Source organism: Callospermophilus lateralis, chromosome 8, assembly GCF_048772815.1.
Source record: "Callospermophilus lateralis isolate mCalLat2 chromosome 8, mCalLat2.hap1, whole genome shotgun sequence".
In the NCBI taxonomy this organism is placed as follows: Eukaryota; Metazoa; Chordata; class Mammalia; order Rodentia; family Sciuridae; genus Callospermophilus; species Callospermophilus lateralis.
Window position 1 is genome coordinate 46,135,313 of NC_135312.1, and position 23,205 is coordinate 46,158,517.

General features: G+C 32.5%; 1 protein-coding gene across 6 annotated transcripts in view; it reads left to right on the plus strand.

The window, feature by feature from the left end:
* Positions 1-21,508: 21,508 nt before the first annotated feature.
* Adgrl3 (adhesion G protein-coupled receptor L3) overlaps positions 21,509-23,205 on the plus strand; it is a 395,548-nt gene continuing 393,851 nt past the window's right edge. For all 6 annotated transcript variants that reach the window (XM_076865221.2, XM_076865222.2, XM_077110223.1 and 3 more), the window contains exon 1: positions 21,509-21,714. In XM_076865221.2, coding sequence (XP_076721336.2) covers positions 21,524-21,714 — 191 coding nt within the window. In that variant the 5' untranslated portion in view covers positions 21,509-21,523. The remainder of the gene's footprint in view (positions 21,715-23,205) is intronic.

Here is a 23,205-nt window from a genome sequence, read left to right on the forward strand (position 1 = left end):
TAACTTTTTCTCAAGGTACTTAAGGAGTATAGCTATACTTTTTTAAAAAACAAATATTTCTTTTAGTTGTAGATGGACACAATATCTTTATTTTTATTTATTTATTTTTATGTGGTGCTGAGAATCAAACCCAGGGCCTCACACATGCTTGGAAAGCAGTCTACTACCGAGCTACAACCTCAGCCCTATGGCTAAACTTTATTAGTAATTTAGCAAATTCTTTTTTTTTTTTTTTTTTAGAGAGAGAAAGGAGAGAGAGAGAGAATTTTTTAATATTTATTTTTTTTAGTTTTTGTTTTGTTTGTATATGGTGCTGAGGATCGAACCCAGCACCCCGCGCATGCCAGGCCAGTGCGTTCCCGCTTGAGCCACATCCCCAGCCCACTGCAAATTCTTATATCAAATTTGTTTACCAGCCAAGGAAAGTAAATTCTTCTTTTCAAGACTCATTGCTTACAGATTGTGATCCTTCTTGTTGAATCCCTTATTTGGTACTACATAGAAAAGGATATAATTCTACCTATATTATTATGAAACATTATTTTAAAATATTTTTTGAAGAATGGATTTCATCCCTAATCTCTGCTGTAGGGAAAAAAAAATAAGTAATTTACTGCTTTTTAAAACAAATGATTAAGGGGACTAGGAAAGAAGGAGATAAAAAAAGGTTTTTTAGGATACTTGACCTATTTTAAGTGAAATTTTAGAATGCATGACATTTTATAGCCTTATGCTAAGTAAATATTGGTTGGGTCCTTGTAGACAAATATTCTCTGCATGTGCTGCCCTCTTTTATGAACTACACTAACAGTTGTTCCATTTTTACCTCTCATTGTTTTACATATGAGCTGTTCCATGTTAATCCAGAGGTGAAATTTCTGGATTGTGAGAGCCATAACCTAATCATCCCATCCTAGTTTAAATAGACTGACTGGGCGGTAACTATAGGCAGGTGGAGCATGCCTGGAGGAGGGAGGCCAGTGGGGAGTGCCCAGGAAGGGTGCATCTTCCCTCTAGAACCTTCTGCGCTTTCTCTTTGTTTCCTGGCTACCTTAATGTGAGTAGCTTTCCTTCACCACTGCCCTTCTGCCCTGATGTTCTGGCTCATCTTAGGCCCATAATAATGGTCAGCCAACCATGGACTGAATCTTTGAAACCCTGAGCTCAAAACAAATTTTACTCCTCTAAGCTATTCTTGGCAGGTCACCGTGATGAGAAGCTAACACACCATCTTGTAGAATCTTGTGAATTACAACCAATAAATCTCATTTATAATATCATATATGTGAATTTTTATTATTTTAATACTCTCTGAGGTTAACTTTGGAAATTATTTTCAGCTGGAGGATGAAGTTTAGGATTGATAACACACATATACTTTCACTTTGTATTTCTTCTTACTTTGCTGTACCATCTGTTTGATAGTTTGCTAATTCTAAAAAAACTCAGGTTTGCCGTTTAAGAATTTATATATAATTAACAGGATGGCTCCAAGTCTTTATTATTATTTTAAAGTATGTTTAAATTTTTTTTTTTTTTACTAACATATTATTTTGGCACTATAGATGATGATAGAGGATAATAAATTTTGTCGAACTGTCAAAAATTGTAACTTAGAATGTCCAAATCAATGGACTTGATGTATCACTTTATGCATATAATATCATTATATTTTATTTGGAGATCAATTAATATAGATTAGCCATGTTACTACTAAAACAATTATTTTCTTCCTAATTTTCTTGAGTTCCCATGGATGTCTAAAGTATATTTCTTGGACTTGTGATTTCCATTTCACGATTGTGAAAGTCTAAAAACATTTTAATTCTAGGGAAGAGATATGAAGGGATTTGTTCAGGAACATTGAACTAGTTTTCTTGGGCTGCTGTAGCAAAGAACCACAATCTAGGCAGCTTAGACATAGGAATTTACTTTTTCTTAGTTCTGGCACCTGGCAGTTTGAGATGAAGGTATTTGTAAAGTTGCTTTCTGCTCAGGAATATGAGGGAAGGTCCTGTCACAGGCTTTTCTCCTAGGCTTGTAGATGCCTTTCTTCCATGTATTTGTGTCTCTGCATCCAAATTCTCCCTTCCTGTAATATCAGTCACATTAGATCAGGGCTCACCCTACTGATTTCATTTTAACTTGATTACCTCTGCAAAGACCTGATCATCAATAAGGTTTCAATCTGAGTTAAGGGGATTAGGGATCAAAGTAGAAATTTGTGTAGTAGCACAATTCAACATATAACGGTAAAGAAAGATTGAATTTTAAATAAAAATGAGGAATATTCTGAATATTCATTTCCTCTTTCTATAGCAGGAGTGTACTTGTTTATGTTTTTTTTTCTTTTATTTTTAATGAACCATTTATTTTATTTTTTTAATTCCTCCTTTTTTTTTTTTTTTTCCATCCTGGGGATAGAACCTGGTGCCTTTTACAAGTTAAGCTGTGTTCTACCACTGAACTATATCCTTAGCCTTTTATGTTTTTTAGCATAAAACTGTTTTGGTATCTGTGGTATATATTATAGGAATCTATAAAGACAAGTTTTAGCTTAGACTCAATAGTTTAACTGTATATGATGAAGATAAAACAAATATAATTAAAATTGTGAGGTTAAATATAACACAATTTTGACAGTAAATGCAAAGGAAGTTTGTCGTTACTTAAAGATTTTTTTGAATAATAGATGTAGTATAGAATTTCTGCCACATTTCTTATTATTAGCAATATACGTGTGCCCATTTTATTGTTCTCTTTGTTATCATTTAGAAAAGGGAGAATTCCCTTTTTTTAAAAAAAATAAATCTCATCTATTTGTTCAACAAAAATATAACATCTTAACTTGTGTAACATGTAATTGCCCATATTGTATCATCAATCACCCATTCAGCTTGGACTCTGAGCTTTAAGAACATTATTAATCATTTAATTCACTTCCCATGTTTTACTATAGGGAAATAGATGTCTAAAGTAGGCAGAGACTTGCCAAATGCTATGTAATTAGCAGCAAATGCAGGGCAAGAACCCAAATGTTCTAGAATAAAAATTCCACAAAGTTTACAACTCCAAAAGACCTTTGAGTTCATCAGCTTTGTAATTTTCCAGATGAAGGAACAAAGACTCTGAGAGGTCAGATAATTTGTCAATGTCGTACAGTTATTTCAGCGGTAGAGTGGTGCAAGTGTAACTGGAGAAAGCACTTCTAAAACAAGTCCATCAAGGTCAACGCCAATGGATATTTTAGAGGCTGCTGTGGACCCAGCATGTACCTCCAAATTTAACCTGTTGAAACTTAATCATTAATCCCATGATGTTAGGATGTGGGGCCTTTATAGGTGATTAGGTCATGAAGGTAGACCCCTCATGCTTGGCAGTCACAGAAAAATCCTGGGAGAGCTTCTGGGCCCTTCCACCATACAAGGAGACAGCAAGAAGGCACAGTCAATGAGAGGGATTCTCAGTAGGCACCAAGTCTGCCAGTGCTTCGTTGATGAACTCCCCCACCTCCAGAACTGTGAATAATACCTACTGGTTGTTTCTGAGTATTTTGCAATAGCAGGGCAGATGGAATAAGGAAGGGTCCTTAAGAAACCTATGTTGATCTCCACCTTCCCTTCCTCCACATAACTCTAGATTTAATTACTAAAATAGTTAGCAAGTATAGACATAAATAGGAAAGTAGAGTATGTTATTTGCAATCTTCAGACTATTATAGCCACACCTCAGTTTGCACTACTTTCCAAATAGTTGACCAACCATCAGGAAGAAAAAAGCAGTGAGTTTAAATGAACCCTTCTGTCTTCCCCACAATCTAAATATCCTGCCACATTGCTGTTCCTTAGCCTTTCTGGAGCCTGCAACATATTCAGTGGTCATTTCTTTACAACATTCTTGTCAAGGTAGGAAGTAATTGAAGCTAATTTTTAATTTGTTTTGATGTGGTCTTTCCATTTTTTATGATGCCTTATATTTTCTCATTCAATTTTCATTTATCTTTTAACCTAACAATTGTGTGATTATTGTATTATCTGACTTCGTTTAAAATCTTCTATCTCCCTAAGCATATCTCTTTTCATTTTTAATCTTTTTTGCATGACCTTAGGCCAGATATCTATGAACATTTTTAAGGCTTTTTCAGCAAAACATGCTTGTGAACAAACAAGCAAACAAAATAAAATAATAATGATGGTGATTTCTAAATGTCATTATGCCATGCTACCCTTTAACCTGCTCTCTTCTGTTTTACTTCATACAATGAAAATACAAGGCAAATGCTTTGAAACTAAGTTTAAACTTTATAATTAGTAGATCCAAACTCCTGTTATTCCTTTTTTCCTTATGGGAATTCAAAGTCTCCCTGCCCTTACTATATTACAGAAACAACCATTCATAAATGGAAGCACAAAGCAAAGCTTTGTGAGGTGATTGTTTATATTTATATGTGAGACTTTGAAAATTTTAGAAATTTTGAATGCTTATGCAGTTAAAAAGTGGTGAAGTTGCAATTACATAACAGAGTTTCTTCGTAGTCTCTGTTAGCACTACTCTAATAAACTAAAGCAAAGGCATTAACTAAAAGCAATGGTCCTATTCAGTCTTCATCCTTATTGAAATTCTCATTGAAAATATCTAATGTGGTTATTTTCTTTGCTATCGTTTTTCCTCCATTTGCCTCTATAAAGTATAGTCAGAAATCTTCTCTTTCTTCTTTAATTCATTTTTCCTTCATGATTTCTTCTTCTTTTTTGACCTTTTCTCAGGTTCAGTCTAATCTTTGGGATAATCCTTTACTTTTCTAGAGCAGTGGTTGTTTTCATGCTATAGAGATCATGACTAACAAATGAAGTATGACATCATTTAATAGATTAAGACCAGAATTACTCTAATAAACTGGACTAGAACATATAGTCATATAGTCAAGCACTGTATTATTTGGAGGGCTTTTTTTTCATTATATATTTATGGATTTTGAAATGTGTTCAGATAAAAATGTATGTCTTAACTGTAGTGTCATGGTGAAGAGTGTCAGAAGAAACTATTTGTCTAGATTGTCTTGCTTGGAAACCTTCCTTAGTGTTTTTCTTTCTTTCTTTCTTTCTTTCTTTTCTTTTCTTTTCTTTCTTTTTAACCTTATAGTTATATTTAGAAATAATTCACATGCTGTAATAGTCATCCTCTTAAAGTAAAAATTCAGTGGTTGTCATTATACTTCAAGAACCAAGAATGGCACAACCCTAATTAGGGAATCCTAATCTATTTTTTGTCTCTATGTGTATCTCCTTTAGATATTTTACATAAATAAAATACTACAGTATGTTGCATTTTGTGACTAACTTGGGTGCAATATTTTCACGTTTCTTATAAATTGTGGGATATATTCATACTTCAATCCTTGTTTTAATTTTACTTTTTCTATTGAGGCCAAAGTCACATAGAATAAAATCAGCCAACACACGCTTATATCATATTCCACAAAATTCTTGTCACCCACTTCATTCTATTTTATTTCTGAATGATATTTCCTTGTATAAATATCACATATTATTTATTCATTCATCAGTGGTAGACATTTGGGTTGTTTCTATTTTTTGGCTGCTATGAATAGTTCTTCTGTGAACATTTTTATACAAGATTTTGTTGCCAGTCTTTTTTTACTCATGGACTTTATGTATCATTTTGAACTCAGGTAATGATTATTCTTTTGCACATAAAAATTTGTATATATGAGCTCTGGATTTAGGAGGTAAATAGTTCTTGAGCTTTGATGGTGGTGGTGGTTGTTGTGGTGAGAATTGAACCCAGAGCCAAATGCATACTTAGCATGTACTCAACCACTGAGCTACACCTCCAGCCCTATTGAAAATTGGTGAATGTAAAAGTTAACCTCAAAAAGGACCTCACATTTGACTCTCTCCCCACAAAATCGGTCAACCCAGAGTTTCCTTTTCTGCTAGTGATTCAGCTGTTTCTGTCAAATTTGATTCCATTCTAATCATTTTCAACACATCCTAAAAGCAAAATCTGGACTGATTTCCTCAGGGCTTTTAATATTGTACTGTCTAGTTTTACTAACATTGTGTAACCCCAGCACTAATTTCCTCTTATCAGGATGATTACAATTAAAGTCTTGTTATTCTTTATAACATTGTCTCTTCCTAAATTCTCTTCAATCCCTCTTGCTCATCTCAGGCATATTATTCTTCCTAATGTGCAGTTATAACCAAATCAAGACTGTACTCAAAGATATCAGTTCCTCATCTCTGAAACACCTCCCTAACCTTTGTAGTGTATTATATCAGTTCACCATTACACTTAACCACTAATGGATACAATATGAATTTAGGACTTACTTTCTGTCTCCCCCAATCAAAAATTAAACTCCATGAGGGAAGTTTTTTTATTTTTTTTCTTTTATTTAATTTCTGCTGTGCCCCAGTGTTTTGGACTGTGTCTAGGAACTCAATGGTTATTTGGTGAATGAAATAAGAACCAAACTCAGATCACAAGCACAGACTGCATCGGCACATACCAAGTTTATCAGCAGGCATAGACCTGAGGCACCTGAGAGTGTGGGCAGCACAAGGACAGGTAGTTGTGTTATAGGCTGCCTTTGTGGACTGAGGGCCCTCTGATGGCTCTCTGTGCCTTTGTTTGTAGGATTCATTCCCCCATGGATGATTTTCTATATATCATTCATATTCTCTTACTGTAGGGACAAGCAGTACGAAGACTTAACCAGACATGTCGCGTTGATTAGCCATTTACTATGTGCAAGGCACTATGCTCGATGATTGATTTAACACAGAGAAGGAAGGTTTGAATTATTATCCTAATTTAATACGAAAGAAAACTTCTTTTTTAAAAAAAAATGGAGGGCTGGGAAGTGCTAAGTGGCATAGTGCTTGCCTTGCATGCACAAGGCCCTGAGTTTGATTCTAAGCACTGCAAAATAAATAAATAAATAGATAAATAGATTTAAAATAAATAAATAAATAGATAAATGAAATAAGTGAAGAAAGTTGCTTGTGAATTAATAGATTTTGGACAGGAACCATAGCATTCATATTCATTACATTCATATTCATCTCCCAGAAAATAAAGCTCATTTCTTGGCATATAATAAAACTCAACAGCTGTTTGTTGAATGAATGGTTGACTAGATAGATAAATAAATTGTATTAACTTATAAATAATAAGAGGCTCACATCAGACGATTTTCCCCAAATGAACTGTTTGTGTTTATGAAGATTTTTAATAATATTTGTTAGAGAGTTTTTGAAAATTCTGTTGGCTTCTTTCAAATCCTTTTTCTTGGCAAAACTTGTCTTAATAGATTTAGTGTTGTGGTAAACAAGCCCATAAACCATATCAAACACTATAATCATGTAATTTGTCACTTCTTTAAAATTGCAAATATTATTCCCTTGGGTTTATAGTTCTTTTACAAAAACTTATCAGGGTATCCTAAGTGCTGAAGAAACTAATTTTCAGTAAATTCTGCTGTGCAGTTATTCTTCCTTACACTATTCTCTACTTTAGGGGAAACCAAATTCACTCAATTTCTCATAGTCTTCTGTTTTCTTCTGTGAACCACTTTTATAGTACAGTATATTATTAGACTTAGAATCAAAAACTCTTAGGGTACCCAGATGTTGTAGTGTGAGAAATGAAACATAATATTATAAGCATATAAATTTTAAAAGAGTAATTTATGAGGCCATATGAATTATCTAAGAGACTGTAGTTGAGTGTGTATTGAAAAATACATTTTCCAAGCTTTAATAAATTTAAACCATGTCTTCTGTGATTAGTGGTGTGTATGCCAATAGAGTATCTCAAAATACTATAAATTATATACCAGCAAATTATGATTAATATAAGTCTCACTTAGTTATGTTGCGATTTGGTTGCCTCAAAAATAATGCTGCATTAATTTGTGTGATGTGAAATTAAATACTGCAGAAAGTTAGAATTATTTCAGTGTAAAAATTCCATGTGTTTTCAAGGCATTATTGTGTCATATGACCTCATCTTTGAGATCACCCAAATAAAGAACTGCTTTACGCACTTTGAATTCCCAAAGATTTGTTTGTAAATGATGATATTTTGCCAAAAATTCTCATTATTTTTATAACTGATTTTTAGAGCCCTTCTGAAATAGAATTTACTGGTCATATTCGCTAAATCTTAGGATCAAAATAACAGTTACTTATGCAGAAACCCAGAGATATAAAGGCATTTATTCAATCAAAATTCAGCACAAATAGTAGCTAAGCATAGTGTGAGTTAAGAAACGACGTAACCTTTTTTGTCTTATTTGAAAGAATAACCCCACAAAATATGTATGATGTATTTATTACCTGCATTGGCTCTGATATTTGAAATCTGGAATATTCCAGAAAGGTTTATATTTTCTCTCAGGGCATTTTTTTTTCAAACAAAATCTATGGAGTTGTCAAATTGAAAATCATAGGAACAGATTTATTAACATAGCTGATTTTTGTCTTTGCCATAGGTCCCTGGAGAGAAAAGTATTTTTTAATTTCCAATTCTCCAAGTGCTGAAACATATTTTGTATATGGTGAAAAGACACAATGCATATAGAATGAGTGGCTGACTGAGTGAACATATAGTTGGTTTCAAGTTCTTCATATTTCTCCATTCTTCCCTTTAGGAGAATTCCATAGTTTGATGCAATAGTTTCTTTCTAAATTTGATTGTCCTGTAGCATTACCTTAATTTTCTGTGAAATAGAAATCTATTAATTTGTATTTTCAATCTATCTGTGAACTAGAAACTCCTATTTGGAGAGTTTTTGAACAAGTAGTTTGTTCAATTAAAATTGATGTACTTAAGGAGTGAAAGAAAAGTACTTTTATGTCCTACTTTTCAACCAGTATCTATTTAAAAAAAAAAGTCCACTAATTGTATTCACAGTCCTATAGATTTGAACGGATATAAAAGATAACCAGAGAAAATACATTAACTGTGAAATACTGAATATCATTCCCATTCTGTTGTAGAATGTTACTTGTTAACAACCACATATCTCTCATTACTAAGAGCTCAAAACAATGCAAAAATTTGGCTGAAAATGTGTGCATAAAAGAAAATTGATAAACATTGAAAAATATATTTGTTTTTAAAATTTGTTTAAATGAAATACTTGGGCTGGGATGTAGCTTAATGGTAGTGAACCAGCATAGCATGTGGGACATCCTTAGTTGGAATCCTTAGCATCCCCCCACAAAAATAATGATAAATAAATAAAATAAAATATTTTTTTCAACAAACTAAGTGGACTCTGTCACTCATCCTGTTTACTGCTAACACATTTATACCTACTCAGCCACTAAGTATGTTTCAAGTCAAATCAATAAAGTGTGGTGCCATCTACCTAAAGTAAACCATCAGCAATATCACAAAAATAACCATAAAAGGACATTTTATCATAAAACTGCCATGTGTGCATCTCTGTGTACATGTGTGTATGTATATAAGACTTTTGACATTAAATGTTTTAATAGTTAGCATAAATAAAAGGAATCATTGCAGTAACATATAGCCATTACTCATAAATGCTTATCAGTTCCAACAGAATTCAATAACTAAAATGAAATATTCATTTTAAAATAATAAAATGTTGGCAAAATGCTTTCTGAGCTTAATGTTTCAATTCGTTGAACAATATTTTTTAAAAAAAAAATCTTCCATTCAAATAATATGAACTGAATCCTATTTAAAGTATAGGGAAATATATCAACAATAATCAACATCAGATGAGGATCCTTGAAATACATATGGTTAGTAAATATGGAAATAGATGATCAGAGGGATATAAGTAAAGTTAAATTTAATGAATTCAATGTGGTTTGGAAGGAAGATCCATCAACAGGAAATAATTTTGAACTAATGAATTTCTAATGATGAATCTATCTCCAAGATTTGGGATTCATTTCTAGACATTAATATGTATCATTCATTTAAAACAACTTTCATTTCACTCTGTACTCCTGAAATTATGATTTGGAGACTTGATTAAAAATTCAAGATGTCTTTGCTCACATAAACTCTTTTACTAGTAAAGATCTGAAAATTTGTATTAGAATATCTCAGTATCTTATTATAATATTACTGTTATTCTTAGAAGCTCCATTATATTATTATTAAAAGGCAGGGTATCTTTTAACAGCTGCTTTCTCAGGAATATTTCTCACATTTTGCACCACACTTAAATCAAAGATCTGACACTGTTCTCTACAGATGTGAGTTGATTTTTTTTTTTTTAACAGATCTGTTTGCATATTCTTGTAACATGATCTATTAGGATTGAAGTGTGAGAAGGAATGCTGTTTATCCCCCCTTTGTCCTTTTTTGGAATGCATCACAGAAAGCCATTGTGAATTTAATCATCCTTTTGCGCTTCCCTTCAACAACTTATTGATTCAAGTAAATGCCTGGTTTATAACTATGTGTTCCCAGCTTCCTATGCCACAAGTTTTAGCAAGGCTTAGAGAGATATTTCATATTGGGTAACAGAGAAAAGAAGCTTTATGAGGTTTTCAAATTGTTTTTTAGTAACTGTCTAAATATCTTGTTTAAAATCATTTTGAACATTCCTACTTTCTTGGGTAAACCTGAAGCAGATATGGAGTTTAAGTTAACTGTTGGTGAAACTGTGATATTTTTTCTCATATTTTGATTATGTTTCATAATTCTCACAAAAGGTTTTAGTTAATTTTTACACTCATGTATTTTTAATCTTTATTCTCTGTTGCATCCATATTGTAATTCCACAAGGTGCTGATATTCCCCATGAAATACCAAACTTCAAACCCTGTCTGCCACTTAACTAGTATTCAGTTTTTATTTGTTGACTGAATAAATTAATCACTGAGGTAAAGGGTTGATATTGGTCGTTCAGAAATATTTGAATTTGTATTTCTTAGCCACTGCTTTAAAACTTTCTTTCATAATTCATTTTATATTCAGTTATTTATTTAATGAATTGAGGAAATATTGGAGGGCATATTTGAAGCTTTTTTTTTTTTTTTTTTGGTGTTGGAGATTGAACCCCAGGCCTCATGCAGGATAAGCAGGTGCTTTAGCACTGAACTACATGCCTAGTCCATGGAAATTATATTTAAATTTTTTACAAAAACTTACTCAATGTATTGAGTAAAGAGTTTTTGCTATTTTTTGTATAGATGGGAAATTTGCCTTTTATTCAATGGCATATTTTGTTTTTGAACTGAACAAATGCTGGGTGCCAATTCATAGCTTTATCCCACATATACAAATAATCCCTGATATAGCTTTTATCATTTGTTTTTTATAATTTTTAATGTGGTTTTTAATAGTCAATTCATAAGACTTTAGAAAATGAGAGCTGTTTCTGTGCTTTTCAGAAGATTTTTGTTGTTTTTACTGCTGTTAGAATAAAAATATCTCTTCATTCAGAATCATTCTGACAGCTTTGCTGCAAAGCTTTGGAAAGACAAGAGTTCCTTTCTGAAATAGCCAATCATATTTTATTTTCACTGAAAAGCTCTTCACTAGTGTCCAGAATCAGCCACTGTGTGTTGTGGGGTTTTGTTGTTTTACAATTCTTTTAAGTTATTATTTCATTTTTGTTGGAATTGATGGTTGAGTTTTAAAAGAGTTCTCCCTTCTCCCATTCTGATTTTTTTTTTCTTTCCTTGCTTTAGAGAGAATTGTCATCACTATTAACACAAAGCTATCTGGCTAGTCTTCTTGTCCCATATTTCTAGAAATGGAAAGATTTGGATTTTCATAGTTTGAACGATTTGGTTGGTTAATATATTACTCATTTACTAATTTCAGTAAATGGAGATTTACTGTCCTTAAAGCCAGGCTTTATGTGAAATATGAAATGCCTGGTGAACTACTTGATGGTATTTATTTGAAAATATTGACAAATAAGTTTCACTGGGAATAAAATAATGAATAAGCACTTGATTTCACAAGTAACATAGTACATTTAAAATCTTCTTCCTAACAGATATGTTCTAGTAGAATGGATGTCAATGTGTAGCTCCCATAAACAGGCCACAGGAAACTTCAATTAGAAAACAGTGTGTGAAAATATAATACAGATTTGGTCAGGGTCTTTGTGGCTGGGCTTACTGTGGGTCATACTGACAGGAAGAGTTCAGCACTGATTGACTGATTAAAGGGGCCTGATCTCCATGATAAAGCCATGGTAAAACTATGGATAAAGGATTTATAAACCCCATTGTATTTGTTTTTCAGTGTTCAAAGATTCACCAAAGAGGTTAGGATAAGGTGTCTATTGCTGAATGTGTGTGTTGCTGAATTATAAAGAAAGGCCTTATCATTACCTTCATGAAGGATACAACTAGCCAGTGAAAACTCTTTATCCAATGGATAGAGTGTATGTGCATGTGTGCATACTAGTTAAGGAAGAAAAAGAGGGAGGGAGGGAAAAGAAGAAAAGGATGGAGGGGAAGAATGTGAATAGATGCTACTTGTGATTTTCTGAATAGCATGTGCAGTGCAGTAGAGCATTTTCTATCTTAATTCCTTTCCTGCAGCACTAAAAATTTGTTTAATTTTATCTGTGACCACTATTTATTTACAATTATGTTTATCCTTCAATACATTCCTATATGTGGTTTTTTGTTAAATATTCATGATTACAGATTTTATTGATTCCAACATAAGAATAAGATCAACTCTAAATTTGTTGGTCTGCTGTAAAAATAATTATATATTTAGATGTTGTTTAATGACTGCAGTTGAGAATAAATTTTAATTTTAAAATTAAAAGCAGTGCTTTTTATCTTATTGAAGTAGATATTATTTTATTTTTAAAAATGTAAGCATTTGCTTATTTTCTTTATTTTTTTGTGTTTTATTGGAGAGTGAACCCAGGAGCCTACTATGTCTGATCTAGAGCCATAGCCTTTTTAAAATTGTATTTTGAAAGAGGCTATTAAAAAAGTTTCTGAGGCCAGTTTGTGATCCCCCTATCTCAGTCTCCAGAGTAGCTGCAATGATAGGCCCAAGCCACTGCATCCAGCTGCTGCTGTACATTTTTACACAAAGAAAAGCTTCAAATTAATTTTATAATATAATGCCAAAGTGTTAGAAAAAAATATTGTAATTCTGAAAGTTGTATTCGTACTCAATTTTCAGAAGCCCCTGCCAGACATAGTAAATGGAGTGGTTAATTTACATTTCATATTCAGCAGTTAAACTTGACTTTACTGAAGGAATCAAAGTTCATAACCTGTTTAAAACACTGATCATTCACATGATATTTTTGTGTGGCCTTGTGCATTTTATGAAATAAGTCCCCTTCCACTGTTTCTGTCTATGACACTGAAGGAGCATCATGGCACCTTTACTCCATGCTTAACCATAACACTAACATTCCTCGCCACCTTCCTCTAAGAAAGAATTTCCTAGTGTGAGAAACAGAGATGATAATATCATCCAACTTTCATTGTTGTGTATTTGAAATAAGTGTTGCTTTTAAATCACCAGCACATGAAGACCACTTAATAAATGTTAGCAGTTGTTTTAGTCAGCTTTGTTCGCTGCTGTGACTAAAGGACTCAACCAGCATAATTACAGAGGAGGAAAAGTTTAGCTGAGTGCTCATGGTTTCCAAGGTCTTTGTCCATTGACAGCTGGCTCCATTTCTCCTGGCATGAGATGAGGCTGAATATCATGGTGGACTGTGTGGCAGAGGGAAGCAGTTCACATCATGGTGATCAAGAATCAGAGAGAGACTTCACTCTCTAGATTCAAAATATATACCCCATAGCCTTGTCCCTAATTAACCACTTTCTCCAGTCACACCCTACCTGCCTTCAGTTACCACTTAGTTAATCTTAACAGGGATTAGTTCACTGATTGGGTTAAGACTCTCACAATTCAATTGTTTCTCCTCTGAACCTTCTCGCATTGTCTCACACATGAGCTTTTGGGGGATACCTCACATCCAAACCTTAATAGCAATTATCATTATCATTTCACCTTGCATCACCTCTTCCAATATCTTCCTCATTCCCCAAACTCTCTTATTTTTCATTCTAGTATTTTTAAAGAATCAAATAGCAAATGATTTTTAAGACTGATATTATTAACCTTCTTAATATAATGTTGTAAATACCAAATCTTAAATAAAATTTGGACTATATTCTGAATCTGCTTTTAAGAGTGTCTCCATTTGACTTTTGTCTTTTCTTCAACCTTCTGGTTGGAACATGTCCTATATCCATACATGTTGATTTGTCTTTATGGGCCAATGAAAGTTAGCTTTATTCAAGAAATCTTATTTCAAAGCCCTAATACATGTTGATTATTTCATTTCTTTGAAATTCTTCAACTACTTTTATCCTGTTCATGATTCATTGTGATTTATGATGTCTTAATTCTGCATAGTCATATGTGCATTCTTTTTCCAACCACAAGCTTCTTGAGTCCCACAGGACCAGGGAGAGCCTCAGTACCTTCCTTGCAGGACACCTGCCCAGCTTCTTACCTCTGTTTTGAACTTTGTCTCATCTGGTCTTCTTGTTATCCTATAACTTTTAGATTTTAATAATCAGGAATACTGTCTCCTCTCTTTTGAGACTCTACCACACTCAGATGAATTTTTGACATTTCCTTGATATCAACAGATACTGAGCTTTTTTGGCAGACCCTTGGAACTCCATCCAGTACAGGACCGCCCAAGCCTGAAATAATAACTGACACTGAGGGGGACTTTAGACAACACCCACATACTATGTTTAGTAACTTTCAGCAGCCACATTTGTAGATGCTAAGTATGCATTAGGAAATAAATCAGCATACCTTTTTAACAGTGTCTTTTGAATTGCTTTTTACTAGATTCTTGTTTATTATGAATTTGTAATGCTTATTTTTAAGAACATGTTGAACAGCCAGTTTGAAGTTTCTGACATTTAAAAGACTGGGAAAATTATAATATGTGAAATTTGACACAGTTTTGAAATTTTTTCCTCATGAATATAATTGGATGACAATGTGAAATATAATTTTATTAAATGTTGAAAAGTTATGGCAACTAGTTATGAATTCATTTATTGAAATATTTGCCACATTTTTAGCAGTCTTTGTGGGAGGTCACAGTTTTGTGTATATGTAGTCTCAAGAAATGAGATTAATGTTACCCTTATGTTGTGCTCCATAAGTCAAAGAATAGATGAACATTAATTATTTTATGATGCTCCACTCATTAGAATGTTTTTATATTAAACCACCTAAATTTCATGCTTTGCTTTTTGACCTCAGCACATAATTGCCTTTGGTTACTATTTCAAGTTGTCAGTTTTAATTGTTGCTGTGTTACACTTAACTACAAACTGAAATATCCTTTAAATTATATGTCTTCTTTTTTAAAATACCCTTGTTAGAATTCAGTGTATTAAAAGCCTACTGGTAGCAGATGTACTTTTTAAGAAAGTGGATGATGGGTTGATATTTCATTGGGTTTTCAATGCTATTTTCATTGCCAAGTATTTGGACTAGATTTTTAGAGCACATTTTTAAAAACTGAAATGAATGTGTTGGCATGTAAAATGGCACAGAGAAAATACACATACTTAAGAAAATTATGTCAAAGGCTCTGCTGAAAGTGAATTGGTAATATTTGCTTTATGGCAGAATTTTAATAATGAAGGTTTTCCTAAAGTCATTGCCAATAGAGCGCAAACATGTCCAGTTTCAGATATAAAAGTGTCCCCATCTGTGATTAAGAAACTTCTTTAAAATCATTACCCTTAACTTATTAATAGTTGAATTAACTTTTTCTTTGGAAAGCCAGTCTATTTCATTGTCATTGTTTAGTTTTCAAAAGAGATTTTTCTTTCTTTTCATAATCCCTGGGATGTAGGGAAGAAAGGCCATTTGTCCACACTGACTCATAATTCAGTACTGCTTCTGTATATCTTATCCTAGTACTCCAAATGTTGTTTAAACAAATGATGATAATGTTGTACTATCAGCATGAGTCATTCATGACATCTTTCTTTCAGATTTAATAATTCTTCAGTATCTGTTCAACAGTTTCAAATCAACTTTTTAAATCCCTTCAGGTTAGTTTCTGGGTTATGTTGTATAGCCCAATAAAGCAATAAATATTTATTGTCTTATTCACTTCTGTAGTTTAGGAATCCAGGTGTAGTTCAATTAGTTCATTATGATTCCAGGTCTCTCATGCATTTGCAGTTACCCAAAGACAGCTTTTCTGGTGGCTGAGGAGCAGCCTGCAAGATACCTCCCTCATTTGTACTGCAAGTTCCTGTTGCCTTTCAGCAGGATACCTCTGTTTCTTGCCCCCTGAACCCCCCATGGGGCTGCTAGAGTGCTCTCAAGATGTGATGGCCAGCTTTGCACAATGTTAAGTGATCCAAAAGAGGCTGAACCCACCATGTCATTTTAATGAACTGCCCTGAGAAACTGCACTCTCATTTCTACCATACTGTGTCCATCAGAAGTGAGTCCCCGAGTACAACCCATATTCAGAGTCAAGAGAAGAGGTAATAAGAATGGAAATGTGAAAGAATTATAAATAGACTGAAACTCTCACATATTCTTCTTTTAAAACTCCCATTCCTTTCCTAGGTTATCTGATCTATTAGATTTTAAATGCTACTCTAGAACTCTGAACTTCATATAGATTTCTCTTATACAGTCATACACATGCATTTTCAAGTTCCTATCAGGTGTTTTGCTTTTCTTTTTGTTTTTACTTTTTTTTTTTATTGTAGTACAAGCTAAATATTTGTTGATGCCAGAAACCTAGTAGCCTTCCATATCACATGATATTTTGCCCCTCCCATTCAATTATCAAATCATGTAATTTCTTGATCCTAAATATAGATTAAATATGTTCTCTCTCACTACCCATGTAAAGTGACTCTTCTCTCATCTTTCCTGCTACAAATAGCCTAATTTGCATTTCATCTCCATTCTTTTCTTTTTTCAATTCTCTAACAGAATTATTGTTTTTCAAATACATAGGATTTGGAGTAAAGTGTGAAGTGCAGGAATTGGAAAATAAATATAAATGTAGGCTGTTTTGTTGATATTTTCATAAGCACAACAAATAGGACAGGATGAAGATTTTAGTTCTGCTATATGTAGATTAGTCTGCAGCTGTTATTTTTTTTGACTGAATCACTGAGTATATTTAATAGAATAAAGTGTTTTCTTCATCTGTCCCACAACTAACTAATTTATCCTCAACTTGGTGACAGTACACTCAAATCTTTGTTTTGGTTATATTTCTCTAGTGATGATGTAGCATGTTCCTCCCAGCCTTCAGTGACCACTGATATTCTGACTTCTGTGTTTATTCTTCTTCTGTTACTTTATGGTTTACTACCTGAACTACTTACATGTTCCTATGACTTTAGCCTGAGTACTCCTGCTGAGTTCTAGACTCATGAATCCAGCCGATTTTTGTTCTTATCCAGATACTATTCTGACACCTAAAGTTCAATGTGTATGAAACTGAATTACTTGTGCTTTACCTTCAACCAATTAATTTTCCCTCTGCATCTTAGTCTTTGATCTTTTACTTATTCTTATTGATAGTATCTTTCCTATAATCCTATATTTTATATAGAAATCCCTCTTTTGTAAGTCCCTCTCTAGTGTGCTAGAATTATCTTGGAAAATTTCTGCACCCTGTCTTTGGGGTTCAGGAAAAACCATCTGACTTTTGTTTGGACACCAGGTTTTACCTCCCTGATTCCCCACCTGCAAAAGTTCTTCAAGGACTTACAGCATATAGAGTCAGACATCATGGGGCAGGAGAGAGAACCCAAGGAGGGGGATCCAGGAAAAGAAGAGTTTTTTAACAACAGAATGACTGAAGGTTCAAAAAAGGGGGAAATAATGGGAGTGATTTCTGACAAAAGAAGTGAGGAAGAGCAGGGAGCTATTTCTCATATTATTTAATATTTCTTTTTACTTAGTTTCCTCACAGTTACTCCCTTGTCAGAAGCACATTTTGTTAGGAATATGATTGATATGGAGTTTGGGGAGTTCCACAGGTTCTGAGCATATTCAGCAGAGATGTTTAGTTAGTTCACATGCTCCTAATCAGGTTTATGGTCAGGGAGTAGTGTAATGCAAAGCACCGGACCGGATCATTACCATATTTCATATCTAACACTTTTCCAACTTATTCAGCAATTACCTATTACACATCTAACAGAGGGCATTGTGTTTCTTGTTATAACCAATTTACCTCATGGCTAAATGTAGGAAGGAGCTCAAGAAGGTATGTTTATGCCTTCTTGGCCCCAAATTAATTTGCCATGATCTACTTCACAATGCCTAATAAGTGCTACCCTGACACAACATGCAACAGACTATGTGAAAATAAAATAATAAAGGATATGATATGGAGAACAAGAGACTGACTTGCCACACCACATTTGGATTGTTGGCATATTCAATCTTGGCCATTTCTTGTGTAAACAAAACCTTTCCGTTGGTAGCATGACAACTGAAAACCTTATTTTTAACTTAAACCTTCCCCCCACCCTTTGGACTTGGGTTGCTGATGAAAACATTCAGAAAACTAATTAAAGGTAATTTAAATAACTAATTAGATAATGTTAGAAAGTAGTTTCCTGTAATACATTCCTTGAAACAAAGCATCCATCATCTGCAGAGTACAGTTTGTCACTGAGTAACTGAAACAAAAGCAATTACATGTTAAATGGAAGAAAGTTTTGACAAATTAACTCTGATCTTTGTAAAAATTGCCATATACATAACATTTGTATCACTCTTACATAAAAAAATACATGGGAAATTAGGATCTCTGCATTTTAGTTGACTTTGCATCTGCCTAGTGTCTGGTTCTAAATGATATTTTTGACAGTGAAGACCCACATTAAAGCTATGTCAGTGTTTTGACAAAATTGACTGATGAGTTTAATCATCCGAATTGTCCACTTAGTCAAACAAATGCTTTGACAGTGTGATTTACTCATATGTTGTTTCTTTGTTCAATTAGCTTGTGTTTTTAATTTAATCAACTGGTTAAATCAACATAAGTCTAGATGAATGCAATGTTTGGAAGCTATTTCAAAGTGATTTTATTTAAATAGTCATATCAAAGTTAAGAAATAATCTTCTTCAACAAATGTACAGAATACATTATAAAGCATCTGAAAACTGTGATTTTAAGGACTTTGGGGGGAAACAAAAACACCTCTATGATTCTGTTTGAACTAAGTAAATCATGTAAACTGGATTCCTTAACTGAAATATTTTTATTATTCAAAGATTCCACTATGTAAGAACTTTCAATGAATATGTCTTCATCCATGAAAACAGAATCTTCGTATCAAAAAAAGATTTTATTCTCTAATTTTTGAATGAAAAAATATTGATTTGTTTTTTTCTAAATATTATTTTAAAATTGAGAATGATTTGAATATATATCACAAAACAAATAAATATTTTCTGTTTCAAATGAAAACATTTATAGTTATAAAATATCTTTCTCATCCCTCCCTTTTTTGCCTCTCTTCTTTTTCCTCTCTTGTTCTTCTTTTGCATCTCATGCTTAGTAAAAAACAAAACAAACAAAAAAGAACAACACATGAAAACTTGCATATATTTATTTAAATGCATATTTTATATATGTGTGCATTACTGAGTTAATTTACAACTATCAATGCAAATTTAATCTATCACTTATGTTTCTCCATAATTGATTCTCTTATATGGAGATCAACTTTTGAAAGTTGGTAAATTCTTCACATAATTTCAGTTACATGCTTTGAAAGAAGTCTTCTTGAATTTTTACAACATTTAAATATTTTGTTTTCTTCCATTAATGTGATGGCATTGTTCAGTCTTAGAATGGGAAAGTCTTCAACTGACATGAAAAGATAGAAATTTTCTTTATAAAAATTAACTATATATGTTCATCAAACATTCTAAAATGAAGCAACAAACTAGAAAAAAAAAAAAAAGAAGTTTCCACAAGTGGAGAGGAAAGATGTTTAGCTTCCTTATTATACAAAGAAGTTTTGCAAAGCAAATCTTAATTGTAAGTAAACAATTCAGATGAAAGAAAAATAAAAGTTAAAAATCAGGAAAATATACTCTATTATACAATAAAGCTGTAAGTTTAAAATAGATATTACACTTTTATTCTTTATCAAAAAGACAAAATTTAAAGGCATTGATGATGTTTAATATGAAGTGAAAACTGTTACTGATAGAAGTAGACATTTTCTTTAAATTTTTTCAAATTAGTTGATAATTTCCAAATTTGAAGTGTGTTTTACTCTTGACAGATTGATTTTTTTCAGAAATATGCCACAAATAAACTTAGATTATTATATTCTTTCCAAAATATTTCAGCTAAGATACATAGATACATTTATACTTATTTATAATATTAAGAAACAAAATACTGAGTTCTTCATAAATGCTGATAAATATAGGATAGGCTAATATGTAGATATTCTAAGGTACCATTAAAATGAAGAAAATAACATCCAGAAGTGAAAATATTCCACCATATATAATTAGCCTTACAAATAAAATAATACATTACAAATAATAATCAAATAATATGTTTGTGATGTCTAAATTTTCCTGAGTAAAAAAAAAACAATATCAAAAGAGGTGGGAAGAAACATACAATGTCAGTTTTTGTTTGGACAATTAATTGTACGGTCACCACAACTGATTTCCTCTTGAGAGATGGAGAAAGAGTGTGGAGAGGGAGCTATAGGAAAACATAACTTTTCTCAACAAAAATTTCTACTTTCTTAATGAAAGAGCATATATTATTATTTATAAATTAATTTATAAAATTTATCAATCATGTGAATTATCAAGCAATGGAATTTTTTTTAAAAAAACGTGTTTTAATTGTAAATGATCCTTTATTTTATTTTATATATGTTGCTAAGAATCAAACCCAGTGCCTCACACATGCTAGGCAGGTTTTCAATATGAGCCACAACCCCAGCCTGAAACACTGGAACTTTAAAAAATTGATATAGAGTACTTAAATATGTATTTTTAAAGTCAGCAGCAGTGCAATTTTGGGTTGATTTTTTTAAAAAAGAAAGGAACTCCATAAGAGAGAAAGAGAAAAAGAAAATAAAGAGCTCTTAATTTTATCTGAATATCTTACTCTTTAAACTGTATTAATATTTCTACATAGTCCACTTCGCACACAAGCAAAGTTTTAGAAGGAAATTCAGAATGCCTGTTTTCTCACTTATTAAAAAAAATGCAATAAATTTTTAAGAAATAATAGTAAGATTTTTCAAAATCTTTTACAGTTAATGAAAGGGGAAATATTCTATTTTTACTAAAATTATGAATCCTCACTGTGGTGTTTCTTGTGTTAGTTTACCCCAAGTCCTGGGAAGGCAGCAGGTGCTTGGCGCCCTTCACTACTAACCGCCTGCTTTCTTCCTCCTCCACTATAGCTTTCAGCAGAGCCCCAATCCCAATGGCAGTGGTCCGCAGAGAGCTCTCCTGTGAGAGCTACCCCATCGAGCTCCGCTGTCCAGGAACAGACGTCATCATGATCGAAAGTGCCAACTATGGGAGGACTGACGACAAAATCTGTGACTCCGACCCTGCTCAGATGGAGAATATCCGATGTTATCTGCCAGATGCCTATAAGATTATGTCTCAAAGGTATGGTATCTTTAATATTCTGTTCTTGGCACGTGTGACATAAACCTTTGAGGGGCACCAGTGTGACTATGAAACATGGTAAGGACATCAGCAGTGTTGTATGTTTCATGATAATCTGAGACAGTATCTAATTAAAATTTATTACCTTGTTCATTACATTTCTTGGTCTAATCTGCATGTTATTATTTTGATAGAGTTCTCTACAACTTGGTTATTATACCAGTGATGAAAGATATTTTTTACAATTTCAACCATAATTTTCTCCAAAGAGTGCAGAAATATTCTTTGTTAATAATAATTTTCTAATCATGTAAAAAAGAGGAATAAAAATTAAATTAATATGTCATTTTTGTAATTAGTGAATATATAAAAATTATTGATGAATGATTTTTCACCCTAAGTAAATTGTTTTTATTTGTTTTAATCAGATAATCAAATATAGAAATCTGTAGAATCCCTTGGGGTGGGGTTTAAGGAGGAGGTTCTACATTTCTGTGATTAGGTTTTCATTTAAATGTAGCAGAATTTTAACTTCATTAGCTATTTGATCTCTGTAAGATTTCACGGAAAGTGTGTTAATTGTTTTGCTGATACTGTTAAGGACATCCAAAATAAGTCCTTAATCTTAATCTTGTAATTATTGGGGGGTGGGGAGAGAAGACAGACTCAGTTTTGGTGGATCCTCTGGACCTGTTGAACTGTACAGGATACATACGTGAAATGATGAATCTGGAGAGTAAAAATACTTTCAATACCCTCAGTAAATCCCTCCCAGTGTTTTTAAAGTTAGAATTAGTAGCTAACTAAAAAACTGTTTAATTCTACATCAAAGCAAGTTCCTTGCTTGCACTTGATCTATTCATGTTCTACATTTTCACTTTTTCAAAATATGTGTTTTTGACTCTTGAGAAAAAGAAATTGGCTCCACATTGTGGAATGGCCAAAGTTACCTAAGTTGCTTTATAATGAACTTAGTTTTAAATATTTATGTCAACCACAGCATGTTAGATAATGTTAATTATTACTATGATACATATAAGCCATAATAATAGTAATTTGGACAGTTTAATTAGATTAATGCTTTAAAACTGAAACCATAGAAAGCAAATTTTCTAAACAATATTTTTGATTAATGTGATTATTTTAATTTAAAATTCTAGAAAAAGACTATCAGGATCTACATATATTTAAGCATGAAGGATTAAAACTAAATACAAAAAGTGATTAATATTAATATACTCTGATATAATTTTGATAAAAATGTTTTATAACTTTAGTCTCATACATTAGATAGTGACAGGTAATGCAAGATGTTTTAATATACATTGAAAATGTACTTAGACTGTACTTAGACTGTATACTAATATGTAATCTAAGAATGAAAAATTTGGAATTGGGATTAATAGGTTATAGCACTGGATGCCAATACTTGCCTGCAGTAGAACTATCCAATCTGATATCTGTTCAAGATGAACCATGTCACCACTGAAT